The 13920-nt window shown below is 40.8% G+C and overlaps 1 protein-coding gene across 1 annotated transcript in view; it reads left to right on the plus strand.

The window, feature by feature from the left end:
- The first annotated feature begins 1401 nt into the window (after positions 1-1401).
- The window catches only part of ttyh3b (tweety family member 3b), a 33299-nt gene continuing 20780 nt past the window's right edge, over positions 1402-13920 (plus strand). The window contains exons 1-2 of the mRNA XM_008404466.2: positions 1402-1881; positions 4294-4479. Of these exons, the coding sequence (XP_008402688.1) occupies positions 4354-4479 (126 nt within the window). The 5' untranslated portion in view covers positions 1402-1881; positions 4294-4353. The remainder of the gene's footprint in view (positions 1882-4293; positions 4480-13920) is intronic.

Genomic DNA, 13920 nt, shown 5'->3' on the forward strand with positions numbered 1-13920 from the left:
GTTGCCCTGCAACAGACTGGCGACCTGTCCAGGAGGTCGCCAGTCTGTCCCGAAACGTTAGCTGGAGATGGGCACCAGCACTCCTCCCGACCCCACTGAGGGACAAGGGTGCAAGAAAATGGATGGATGGATGACTTTAAAGGTCAGCCACTTTAAAGTGATTGGCCGAATGCAACAGAGGTTCAACCAATCAGTGCTGGTAGTCTCACAATGAATAGATTAGAAATCACCTGAGTGCGAGGACTGTGGTCCTCGAGGTGACCTTAATATAAAGATACCTGTATCCGGAAGGTGCATTCACAGCTTAATCACTATTCCTAGCTGCCATCACAGCATGAAGGCACAATAACACCTCAGGAATATCAGAGAAAATGTTATTGAAAAATGTTACATAGAAACAAGGTTCTTCACCAGTCAAAGCTTTAAGGGAGAGAGGCAGCGAGAAAGTCTCTGCTGAAGAAAACTCACATCTACTCAACTAGAGTTTTCAAAGGCATGTGGTGATGAAGTGGAAGTTCTTTGGTCTGATTTTGTTTGATGGTCAAACAGAACCTTTTGGCCGTCAAACAAGATTCTGCATTTGGGAGAAACCGCACACTGCACATCAACATAAATACTTCACCACTACTGTGAAGCATGGTGGGGGCAGCATCATGTTGTGGAAACGCCTCTTAGCAGTAGGACAGTTATTTTTCCAGCAAGACAATGACTCAGCTAAAGCAAACAGTGATGTTTCTTTATTTTCTATGCAATAAATAGTTTTATATTCCTTTTTAAAAGAAGGAATTGTCATTAATCTGCAGAAATCAGTTCAAAAGTATTTTATTTATTCTAAATCCATTGTCACATTGACATTAACGGTTGTTTGCAGTTGTTTTGTAAAAAAAAACGACACACATTTTGCTTATCATGACTGGTTTGTAAAGTCAATAAAAAGGGTAAAAAATCCAAGTGGGTGAATAAATAATCACAATACTGATTTCTGCCATCATATTCAATAAATTACACTATACTTCCCAATCAGTCTTGTCAGATTAAAAGTGCCTTTTGAAAATAACTGACGATACTTTCCATTAATTCTATTTTTAGAAATGGTTTGTATTGGTCTGATATATTTATTTCTAAATATGTTTTTATTAATTGTGAGCAGAAAATAATCATAATTAACAGAAATAAAAGCTTTCAAACATCCACCACCCATCATACAGTTAATCTATATAATGTGTTAGTGTTACCTTGTGATAAAAGTTCCTGAAATTATGATCAAATTTTAAGTTATTTAGCTATATTTTTAGCGTTCCCGTTATCCTACACGCTTTTCCACAGCCTGTACTACCACCTTTTCAACGTCAGGGGGAGCCATTTTTGCGCATTTGCTCATCACATGGAGAGACATCCAGAGTGGCAAAGCTTGCCGCAAAGCCCCATCCTCCCGGGATTTCTACAGACGGTGTTTGCTTCATGCTCCAACAATATAAGCGCTAAATGCACCGAACCGACCCGCGTCGTGGAAACAAATACAGCTACGGCATCGACAAACTGTAAAATAAATAAATATATGACCACATAGCTAGGCCTTTGGGTCAAATAGTTTAACCCCTAATCTGCCACAAGGGAGGACAGTCGAAGCGGTGGTGCTTTTTGGGGAAAATGCGTGCAGGTTTTTGTGCTCTTTTCGATGCGGTCGGGACTGTAGCCGACTGGCTCGTCGCAGCTAGCTCGGTCCAGCCGCGTTGATGCCGCAGCAGCTTGTAGTCTTCACGTCCAGCTCCACCATCACGGGATCAGGAAGACAAAAGGTGAGGTACACGCCGCTCTGGTCTCCCGGAAAGAAGAAATAAGCTGCTGAACGAGATTCTGCGCCCGCTTGTGCTTCTCTAGGTAGGTGGTATTCCTGTTCATCCACACTCAGACATGCCAGCAAATTCATTATTTGCTGCATTTTTCTCCTCATCTTTGCTCTGACGGCTCAGTCATTGCGGTAGTTTTAATAATCACAAATCAGAATGAAGCCAGCTAATCCGGGGTTTCCAACCTTTTTTTTTTTTTTTTTTTTGTCTAATCGACTGGGACAATAAATAACCTCGCATCGTGTTCATGACAGTATTTCCTCTGCTGAGCTGACCTACATGTGTTTGCTATAATGCACTTGATGTGGAAGTGCGTCGGGCCGCGTTTAACGGCCATTTCTCCTGATTTATGCCACGGAGCCTGTGATTTGCACCACGGGTGCAAACTGGGTGATGCGGGAGAAACGCCAACCATCATTTTGCCATACATAAGATTTCCCCAAGAATGTTGTCTTTAAGATACCTTCAGTGATACATTTCTTTACATTCACCGTCTTCACAGATCATTCTCATCGTATCAGAAAGAGATTTCCCTCCGTTGTGACCGTGTCGCTGCATAATGTATCAGGCAGAAACCCAGCATACACCACAGTCATCCATTTCATCAACACTTATGTGGCTTTCATCGAATGCAAGTAAAACGTCAAAATGCATTATTTTCTCCACACAGGTTCATTATTGCACGCGACTCTAACTCAAAACTCAACATTTTTCCTGACAGTGAAACAGCTGCTGTTACAGTACTGACGTTATCTGGTCAGAATATGCTTCATATTGCAATGCTTTTTCCATATCCCCTGAGTGATGAGGTAATCATACACCAATCGTGCATAACATTATGACCACTGATGTGTAGTGTAAATAACCTTGATTATGGTGGGATATTATGGTGAACATTTTGTCCTTAAAGTGAATGTGTTAGAAATAGGAGAGGTAGATGAGTGCAACAAATTGAACAAGGGTAAATAAGCGGGTCAGAGCATCTCCAATGCTGCAAACTCTTGTTGGGTGTTCCTGTTCTGCAGTGGTGAGCATCTCTAAAAACTGGTCTATGGAAAGAACATTGCTTTGAGATTTTGTAGCTAAAATGCCATAAGCGAACGTTGCTTCTGATAGAAAAGGATCAGTGGTACCCAGCCACTGCAGTTTATTAACGGCTGTAAACCAGTCGTTCTGCTCACCGCCCAGAGAGTCAGTAAGGTACATGCGAGCATCAGAACTGGACCGAGCTGTGGAAGAAGGGGGTCTTTTCTGCAGAGTGACATTTTCTTTTGTGTCCTGGATGACTGGATACTTGTGTGTTGCTTACTTGGGGAACATGTGCCCAGGTCCCTCTTGAAAATGAGATCTGGATCTCAACGGGGTTTACCTGGTTAAATAAAGGAAATAAATAAATAAATAAATAAAAAAGTGACCTTTTTATGCAGTATGAGAAGACGGCAAAGCTCATAAAAGCAGCGATGTTCAATGTTCTGTTTGAACGTTGTCAACATGTTATGTTATCATCACAACATCAATGTAGAATTTAAGCTTCCGTCGCACTGACTCTCGCGAGGTGTACTGGTGTTAAGAAAAATCACAAACCACATGGGTCTAACCGTCTAACCAGTGAGGAAATTAATGACTTTTATCCAGTTATGAGTTATATGTGTCAAAATGAAGAGTGTGGAATTTATTCCTTTTGTTTTTGTTTTTATATTTATCAAGCAGCAACAAGTTGCATGGAATTTAAATTAGAATTTTCTAATTCAAATGAGCAGATATTAATTTTGCTGAATTAATCACAAAGTAAGCAATTATGTCAGTTTCACCGTCAGTGTTAGGCATCCAGCAGGCCAAGGACAGTGAAGCATTTGAATAAATCAGTATTTTCTTATGCTTCCAAAAATAAAAGGCAGACACAGTCTTATGGTAGGACTCCCTTTACATGTACAACAGACCTGAACATTGTTGTAAACCACAGACACCATTTCATTGAAGATGCGCTCTCTGATGGTTGTGCCCAGTTTCAACAGAAAAATGTTTCTGTCACAAAATGTTCTCCATCTTAAACTTTTGTTCAGCAAAGCTTTAAGGAGCACAGCAACAATTTTGGCCTCAAAATTTCCCAGATCTCAGTCAGATTTACTGTCAGTGGGATGTGCTGGACAAACAGCTCTGATCCATGCTGTCCCCACCGTACAACTTACAGAACTTTTTTCCAAATACCACAGCACACCTTCAGGTGTCTAGAGGAGTTTATGCAAAGGGGCAGCGCTGGTTTTGGCAGCAAATATGGGAACCAACACTCTACTAGGCAGATGGTCATAATCTTATGCCCGATTGTTGCATGTGGATTTCTGCAGTAGACTGTTTTAGCAGTGAAATGTACATGAGACGCATTTCTTAGAATGAGACTAACCACTGTGCTTTGCGGTTGTTTAAACTCTGAATTGTTCTGCAGTGTCCTGGTGAAGAATCAGGCTGCAGAGCGAAGTCTCAGTCTGCAGGCAGCTGCATCAGGATGGCGGCCGTGGTCAACTACTCTCCACCTTGGTGGGTGAATCTGCTTCACCGGTTACCTCACTTTAACCTGGAATTTCAAATGGTGAGCAGTGACTTCAGACCAGAGGACTCAGAGTATCAGAAGGTGAGGAGAAAATACGAGATGCTAATTACTTCACACTCTCTCTTTGTTGTGCAGCACGTTGTGTCACGTTATCGTTCCGCCTCTTGTCACATGCACACGCTGTTAAATTACAGCCGACTGGCTGAGTGGTTTCTGTGGGCCTTCTCGTGTGTGGGGTTGTGGGTTCCCTCTGCATTGATCAGAGCTTCCTGAAAGGAAATGAATTAAATGTCCATGAAGCAGGCCTCTGAAGCTGTTACCACTCAACCATTTGGATCGATACATAAGTGCAAAACAATTTCTTTATTAATGGAATAGTCTCATTCCTCACTGGATGTGCAATTGAAATCAGATATTTACATACACCTAATAAACAGATTGTCTGAAGTTAAATCAGACAAAACGTCTCTTGTTTTACATTAGTCAGAATTGCCAAAAAGAAGTTTACACACTGTAACAAATAATACTAGGTTTTAGTCAGCTGGACTGATGTAATCAAGTTAACTCAACACATTATTGAGTTCAACTTAATAAAATGTTACGTGAACTTCAACTTCAAAAACAGAAATGATACATTCTTTAAACTTATGAAAATGAGATGCATCTGTGAGGCGGGCATCGCAGTGTGACGTCATGGTCACATGGTTCACTCTTCAAAACACTTTCAGAATATTTCATCACCATCTTGTTTCTCGCTGGAGATCTCATCTGTCCTGGAGTAAGTATATTTTTATTTAATTCAATGCTTTTTAGGATTTCTTCTGTCAAACTGTTAGATATAACCAGGTTAGTGGTTTGACCTGTTGTCTAACGTGTTTTAATTCCATATTTCATTTTATATTTATGTTTCATTTTAGGGAAATTAGCTTGTTTGTCAGGACCTCCCATTTCTTCTGCCAGAAAAAAAGAAAACCAAGATATTTTTTGTCTACACATTGAATAAATATTTAAGAAATATTTTTAAAATTCATAAATGATTGAAATGATGTTTTTCTGTATGTTTGAGTTTTAACCCTTCTCTTCATCGTGACCCTTTCCCCTTCCCGCTCTCCTGCAGTCGGCTTGCTGCACTGCCTGCCTGCCACAGTGACAGAAGAAAACTGGGAGAGAGGGATCAAGAAAATAAATACTGTAATGTAAGCAGTGACAGCAAGAGGAAAAAAGTTCTATTTTAATGTATTTTAAATATTATTCTGACAACAAAGACAATTTAAATCCTTTTGAAAGTATATTTTAATGGGGGTCACAACAGTGGTGGATGTGTGTTTTAAAAACTGTAGTTATATTCTTTCCAGCATCCATTGCTCTCATTGAGACTGATGTGAGGGCGTCAGACTCTGTAGCAATAATCAGACGGCAATCTGTGTTTCATGTTCGCTGAACTCTGAAAAGTTCTTTCTTTCTTGGAACGCTCAGTGCTCCTCCTGCTCACTCCACTCTTCTGCTGCTCCAGTATTCAGATTCAGTTCTTGACTAGCTGTTTGTGTCCACGTCTTTGACCTCAACGTCATTAAAAGTATAAATATGTACAGGCAAAATAAAATGTTTTTTTTTTTTCTACAAGAAATTTAAAACATTTTTGTTTCAGTTTTTAATTCAACCATTTACCAAATGATGTACACTAAACTGACCACATCAACACCCTCACAATTATCACTTTTCACACAGATGAATAAAAAACATGGAATTCAAGTTTCACAACGGTCCGGTAAGGAGTCATTTATCTGACTCAGGTGTGCTGTGGCGTAATGATTTCCTCCTTGCTAAGTAGCGTTTTAGCCCATGTTAGTAAAGGTCATGTTTCACTGCAGAGCTTAAGCCAGCATCTTTACAAGGTCTTTAGCTTTTGTTCTGGGATCCATTTTTCTCATTCTCATCATGCCTATACTTAAATATAAATGTTTGAACAGATGAACATGGCATCTTCAAGCATCTGTTGTTCCCAGACCATCCCAGATGAAGCAGACTTTTACAGCTCCACAGTTCTCTTCCTGATATCTTGGGTGTATTCTTTTGACTTTTCCATCAAAACACACTGCTTTGTTGTCTCAAAACAACAAACCAGATGTGGTTTTAAACTATCCACAGGTGTGACTCCAAATGTGTCAGTTAACCTATTCCAAATTTCCAAAGTATCATCTGGGCTTTCCCTCATTGTTTAAGGAGATGTTAATCATTCTACATGTGGACTTCTGACATATTATTTCTCTCGTTGTTGCATTTAGAAAATAGCTGTAATTTTGGCTATTCTAATTAACCTAAAACAAGAAATGTTTGGTTCTGATTTAACTTCAGACACTGAGAAAAAAAGAGGTGTGTGTCTTTTTAACTGTTCATAAAAATCTATGTACGGCTATTTTTTCATTCTTCTCTTTTTGCCCTGCATCTTCTGAGGTTAGTGGAAGACATTGACCAAAATACAGTCCTGATTGGAGGATAGTATTTTAGAAATGAAGAAGTTCAATTTAATTTAGTTATTTTTCCAGTCAGAATTTAGATATGAAAAAAATATTACCAGGCTTCATTTATTCCTGTCAATCCTTCCTTCCTTCTTTCTATCATTCTATTCTATTTTTTCTTACTTTATTTCTTCTGACCAGTTGTCCTTCATTTCTTCCATTTAACCCTTTATTTTTCTTTCTTTCTGCCATTCAATTCCTTTCTTCCTCCATTCTATGGTTATTCTCTTTTGTTCTCTCCTTCCTTTCCTTGTTAAATTCTTTCCTTTCTTTCATTTATAGGTACATTTGCTCTTTCTTTTTTTCCCCTAAAAGGAAACTGGTTGTTGTCTGATCTAAGTACCTGAGACCACATTTCATATCACGAACAAGCGACTCTTGTATGTCAATAAAAATAATCCTTGAATCCTTAAATAGTTAATGAGACAAAGAACTTAATGGCTTAAGGAACAGTGAAGTGTGTAGACTTCAAAAACTGATGCCGAAATTCAGAGCGCAAATGAAATGAGTAAAGCTGATAAGAGGCTGTATTTTTTAATGGATTTTTTGTGTAAATATGAGTAGCTTCAAAATCTCATATTTGAACCTTTATTGTGCAAGAGATGTGACAAAAATGACTGTGTATTATGAACTCTTAACATCTAAATGCATTGGCATAACTTGTTCAATAAACTCGTAGAAGTTGATCTTCCTTTCCTTCGCTTTCTTTCTTTCCTTCTTTCTTTTGCATTTTACACATTTTCACATATTATTAGATAAAAAATTCATGGATTACTAGAAAAGAGCTCCTGTAATTAGTAACGTGAATCAAAGGGAATTAGTACTTTTCAATTATTCATTGAAGTCGACAAAACTGCTTTAGAGAGCAGTTTTATCTCACACCTTAGACTCATTTAATTGTCGTTGCACAAAGACACAATAGTGAAATTAGTAATTAAATGTCGCTTGGCCACCGGAGCAAACGGAGAAAAACAAAACAAAGAGAAAAATCACAAGTGTGCCTATAAATACATAAATGTACAATAATATATTGATAATAACATATAACCTAGCATTTTCAGACAGGCTTAGTGGGGGTATTGTTGGTGGTGAGCAATCTGATGGTAGACTGGATGCCCTGCCATTGTTGTCTGGTGTTGCTGGGATCCTGAAAGAAACCTTGGATGGCATGTTTTGCTGTCCTGATGGTATGGTTTAGATTGGCCCTCGCTGATTGGCCGCATCACCAGATTTGAAGGCAGCTTTTCACTCTCTCTGAATACACCTGAGTACTGAATACACCTCGTCAGTCATCCCAGGTTTCTGGTTGGCCCATGAGTATTGTCTGTGTTGGAGTAACCTTCTCCGTACATCTCTGGATGTAGTCTGACACAGATGCCACATACTCTGTGTGTGTGGCATCTGTGGTTGTGTGTAGCGGCCTTTCTGAACATGGCCGCTACATGTTCAGAACCCCAGTGCACAGACTGGGGTCTGTGCACTCAAAACAGTCCTGCAGTGCAGACATAGCTCCCTCAGGACACACTCTCACCTTCTTCACCACATGCTTTTCTTTGGTGAGCCGGGGCTGGTATGCTGGGATGAGCATAACCGAAAGATGATCTGAAGAGTTGAAATGGGGGCTGGGAGCTTGTCTGAAGGCCTTCTTGGAAGAACATTATTCATGTTATCCTGGTCTCGGGCATCAATAAAAACACAATAAAGAGAGTACTCTATGCTTTCTAGATGTTAGTGCAAGGGTTGAGAATGCAGCAGTTTGCTGTTTCCCTTTTGGTGGTTAAATCCTGCTTCAGGTTGTCCAGTTTGCTTTCAAAGGAGCGTATGTTAGCAAGCAAGACAGAGGGGAGCAGTAATCGGAAAGGGTCTGTAAGTCCAACATGACACCGATGCTTTTGTTTTCTCTCAAGCCTCCTCCAGTGTCTCCATGGACCTGGGTTGTTCTGCTGCTGTGTACGTAGCTTGATCTAACTGATCCAACTAGCTTAGTCCGTGTCTCCGAATTTATGGCGTCCAGATGATGTTGCAACAGAAAATATTGACCTAGCCAACAAATTGTCTGTGTTACCAAGAGCCGAAGCAACCACAGCCATACAGGGCGCCGCCATGGTAACGGAAAAACCTAAAGCTCATGTTTGATTTTACTCCCTTTCCTTATAATTCCTGAACAAGGTGACTACCAGGTCTCTGCACCAGGTCGTTTAGCCTTGGCAGCTCCCACAAAACTGTGACGCGTCATTTAGAAGCATCCATTTCAGTTGCTGCAGATTGCTGGCATGCACTGAGAAGAGAGGAGGAGGGGAGTGGGGGCGTGGAAGTTCAAGAGCTCAGAGTGAGAAGGCACCCACAGTCATGAACAAGGGGGGGAAGATGAGAACTGGAGGGAAACACAGGCAGAGGAGGAGGAATGAAAAACAAGATAAAAAAGACTAGCTTGAGATGAGAGGAGAGAGTGAGGAGACTTGATGAGCCATGGGAGGTGCTGCTAAGTTGCCAAACAGCCACTTCCTGTGAGCTATTCAGTGTTTAACTAAGGGCCTTTGTGCATGTTTGTGTCCATGTGTGTACCCACTGGAATTTTAAGGACCCCCTTTTCAGACTAATTACATACTGACATATTTCAGCAGATGAGGCTGTTTCCATGTCCGTGAGCACTGTGACTGTAAGCCCAAGCATTTTTAAGTGTGGAACAGTAAGCTATATGCTTACGTACAGTGGGATGGTCTTCTGTGTCAGAGCGTATGTGTCTCTTTCTGTTGTTTATTGATGTGGGGTCACTCGGTTCCCTCAGGATCTGTGTGTTTTTCACAGGGTGAAGTTGTTAATTTTGGTTAGGTTGTGGGAGGGAAAGAGTGTGAGAAGACGATGAAAAAGGGGGGACTGGACTGGACTGGGGGAGGGAGCGTGGCAGTGGGGCAGTTGATAGTTAAAGGATTCTTTCTTTCATTATCTTTTTTCTTTTACTTTTTTCACTGGGGCCAGCCTTTAGAGGGCCTCTATATCTTTCTCAAAGGTTTTCATGCATCCGCTCAGCACTCAAGCAAAGGCCTACACAGTGTCCTCTGTCCACCGCATCCATCACCATATTACATGACACACACATAAATGAGCAGAGAACGTCTTCAGTGTAGGTTCTTTTCTTTCTGGTTCACTCAGTTTCATTTTGTTTCCCTCACACTTTTACTTTGTGCTCCATGTTGGAAAAAAAAATCCAAACCCCTTGAACTTTTTCACAACTTTTAATGTATTTTCTTGTGATCTTATTTGACAGACTAAAACAAAGTAGTTATGAATTGAAAAGAAACATGTTTTTCATAAATTTTTAAATAAGAATTTTCTATAAAGTGTATTCAGAGTATACAGTTATGTTGCAGGATATTGAGATATTTCTCTAGCAGTTTTGCTTGTGCAGAGACTGAATTTATCCCCATATTGTTTGCAAAATAGCACAAAGTCAACCATTTTGGATATAATGTGAGAAAACAGCCATTTAAATATCTATTTATAGATCCTCAATTGAATTTAAGCCTGGACTTTGACTGAACCATTGTGATTTTTAAAACATTTATCTATACTTTTTATAATTTTTGAATTTACCATGAGGCTGCACAGTGGGGCAGTTGGTAGAGCTGTTGCCTTGCAGCAAGAAGGTTCTGGGTTTGATTCCCGGCCTGGGGTCTTTCTGCATGGAGTTTGCATGTTCTCCCTGTGCACGCGTGGGTTTTCTCCAGGTACTCCGGTTTCCTACCACAGTCCAAAAAYATGACTTTCAGGTTAATTGGCCTCTCCAAATTCTCCCTAGGTGTGAGTGTGTGTGTGTGTGCATGGTTGTTTGTCTTGTGTGTCTCTGTGTTGCCCTGCGACAGACTGGCGACTTGTCCAGGGTGACCCCGCCTCTTGGAGATAGGCACCAGCAACCCTCCCGACCGAACTGAGGGACAAGGGTGTAAAGAAAATGGATGGATGGATGAATTTACCATGATTTCTTAAAACAGCACCATAACATAGATGAAATGTTACACACCAAATTACAGCAGGATAACTTCCCATCACTCACCCGTCTCTTCTTTTGTTGTTGTTGTTGTTATTGTTTTTGTTTTTTGTTTCTTGTTGCCTCTCACAGGTTTCTCCTGGTTTGCCCTGTTTTTAGTTCCATCCATTCTCCCATCAGCTCTTACCTGCTGGAGAACAGCAGCCCCACAACATAAACCTGCTTCTGTTGGGCATGGTTTATTTTTGCAACGCACTGAATGTCCTCAACATTTCGTAGTGATGAAACATTAATCCATAGTAACGTTTCACATCTTTTTATTCTTGGAGTGCTGAAATGGGAGCTGTTATCCAGAAGCTGTTGAAGCTACAGCACACAGGCCCTGCGTCTACGTTTCTGCGTTTGCGTTCATCTGTTTGAATTGCTCAGTCAGCGACAGTTAAACAGCTGCAGATCATTAAAGTGGAACCATGTGATCCAAAATAACACATATTCCCAGCTGTGGAGAGCAAAGTCAGTCAGTAATTATAGTTTTAGCTTGTAGGCTACAGTTTATATAGTGGGAGAAATTATCTCATTGCTCTTTGAAAAGGACAGACAAAAGACTTTCTTTTAAATCCTGAATGTGGCTGGTCTTTGAACTTGCAGAAGAACTAAATACAACCAGAATACACTTGAGGACAGTCACTGCCTAGGGCTGGAAAAAGTTGTGTACAGGTCCTGCATGAGTCCAGTCTATAGATAATAACACACACACAGTCTGGCAGAGCAAGGACGACTCACAGAAGTGTAAGTGATTGATCTTGTCCGCACCACACGCGCACACACACTTCGCATGGGCAGATTGAAAGTAAATCACTGTGCCTTGGTGTTTGCTGTGCTGGCCCCTCCTCCACCTGGCAAGCTGATCTCTGGTAGGGCTAATGCTCACTCTCACATGGTGACATCAAAGTGGGCAGACTCATTTATAGCCAAGCTCACCATGCTTATTAGCATCTAATTGAGCCTCGCCTAATCTGCTCTGACGGTTTGTCAGCCCCACAGTTAATCTAGGCACTGTCAGACTGACTGAGAGGAGGATGAGGCTGTTGCAGAGAGTTGGTCGCCACTGAGGTTTTAATTAAAATTTAAGGTTCGTGGTTAGTTAATGTAAAATTTTAAAGAGTTAAGCCCAAGTACGGAATGTTATGTTTAAAAAAAAAATTATGAAGTATAACATTTCTGTCCAGCTCTGTAAAAGCTTTATTGGTTTTGTTCGTTGTATTATAATGTAGTTGCGTTTTAGACTCAAGAGACTTAACATTGTGTAGCTGGTGCTAAGCATAGCTTTACCAAAGCACAAGATGATAACACAGGATAATACCAGAGACAGACATGTTCCCTCTCCTGTCCCATCAGGGTCTTTTCCTGATCTACCCTGGTCATCGTCTTCAACCTGGCAGAGAAGAGTCAGTAAGCCAAGGGTGAACAAAACTAGTTCGACAAATGAATAATGTTAGCAACAAGCTGTGCTATCAGTACTTTAGTGTTCATTAACAAAAGCTATGATGATGGAACAATGCATATTTACCATGTTGTAGAGATTACACCTGCCATCACCTACACGCGTGTTAGCATTGTTCTTATAAGCAGGAATCTGACTCCCAGCCCACTAAAGCTGGTGTGGAAGTTAACTTCTTTCAGACTGGAGAAATTTACAGTCAATACAAAAAGCCTTCCAGACTCTGGAATTGCGGGAAAGATCTTGAAGACATTGTCAGATTGTGTTACACTCCGGGGGCCCCTACAATTGCATTGCTGCTGTTTCAGGATGTTGATGCAGGAGATCTTTGTCTGCTGTAAGTAGTCTCTCAGAGGAAATGTTAGAACCCTCCTGTGTTTGCATGGCTTTGCCCTGCAACGGCAACTTCAGAAGGGACAGGAAAATTAGTATATCGGCATATTGATAAGCATAAAAAAAGATTACAGCACCTCTTTCCACATATGCTTCCATGTGTCCTTTGTCTTCTAAACTCACTTCTCTTTGGGACAACTGTTACTGTAGCGGGGCGGTCTCCCCCACTTTGTTCTTCACTTCAAAGCTTTTGGAGGTTGAGTGATCTGTGTGGTTGGCATTTATCTCATGTAGTTCTTGAACAGCTTCACTTCCTTTCCCTCCATGGAGGTGTGATTTTTTTTGATGAGGTATAAATGCAGTATTATGCATCGCTATGTGCTGCTTATGTTTTGTATGCATAAAACATTCACTAGATAACCACAATTTCCAAACTATAAACTGCTGAAGAGAGGAACTCTGCTTGTTTGTGCATTTCTCTGCTCAGTTATGTGGCCTGCCTGTGGATCTGCTTTCTGCTCATATCAGTTAACAGACTTCCTGCTTTCTTTATCCACATCCTAAATGCTCCTCTCCCCAGTGGTAAAGACCAGTGTGGAACTGTGGATTCTTTTATGGACTTTGTGTATCAGGCCAAGATTTGGTGAAAAAGTGGAGCATGTGTACTTCCAGCCTGACGTATCAATATTGAGATTTTAGTTTTTTGATAAATGTGCAGCCATAAACCCCTCATTTAAATTATGTTCTACGGACTGCTGAGGAACCTCAGAGAACCGACAAAAGCAGTGGAAATGTATTGCTCAGCAGAGCTGGATGTAGTGTAAATTAGGTGGCAGTCTCGTCACAGAGTTTTTTTTTATCCAAGCATTGTAATAGAAAGTTAAGTGGTAGGAAAAAAATGTAGAGAGGAAATGTGCACAGGCAACAGGGATAACAGCAAGCAGTAAAACAAAGCCCACTCAAACATTTCAGGGAGATTCACAAGTAGCGGACTGCAGATGGAGCAAGAGCTGCAAGAGTTATTACATACAGAATCCAGGACAACTGTTGCTGTAACGGGACAACCGTTGCTGTAACGGGACAACCGTTGCTGTAACGGGACAACCGTTGCTGTAACGGGACAACCGTTGCTGTAACGGGGAAACTGTTGCTGTAACGGGACAACTGTTGCTGTAACGGGG

Source organism: Poecilia reticulata, linkage group LG1 (genome assembly GCF_000633615.1).
Source record: "Poecilia reticulata strain Guanapo linkage group LG1, Guppy_female_1.0+MT, whole genome shotgun sequence".
NCBI lineage: Eukaryota > Metazoa > Chordata > Actinopteri > Cyprinodontiformes > Poeciliidae > Poecilia > Poecilia reticulata.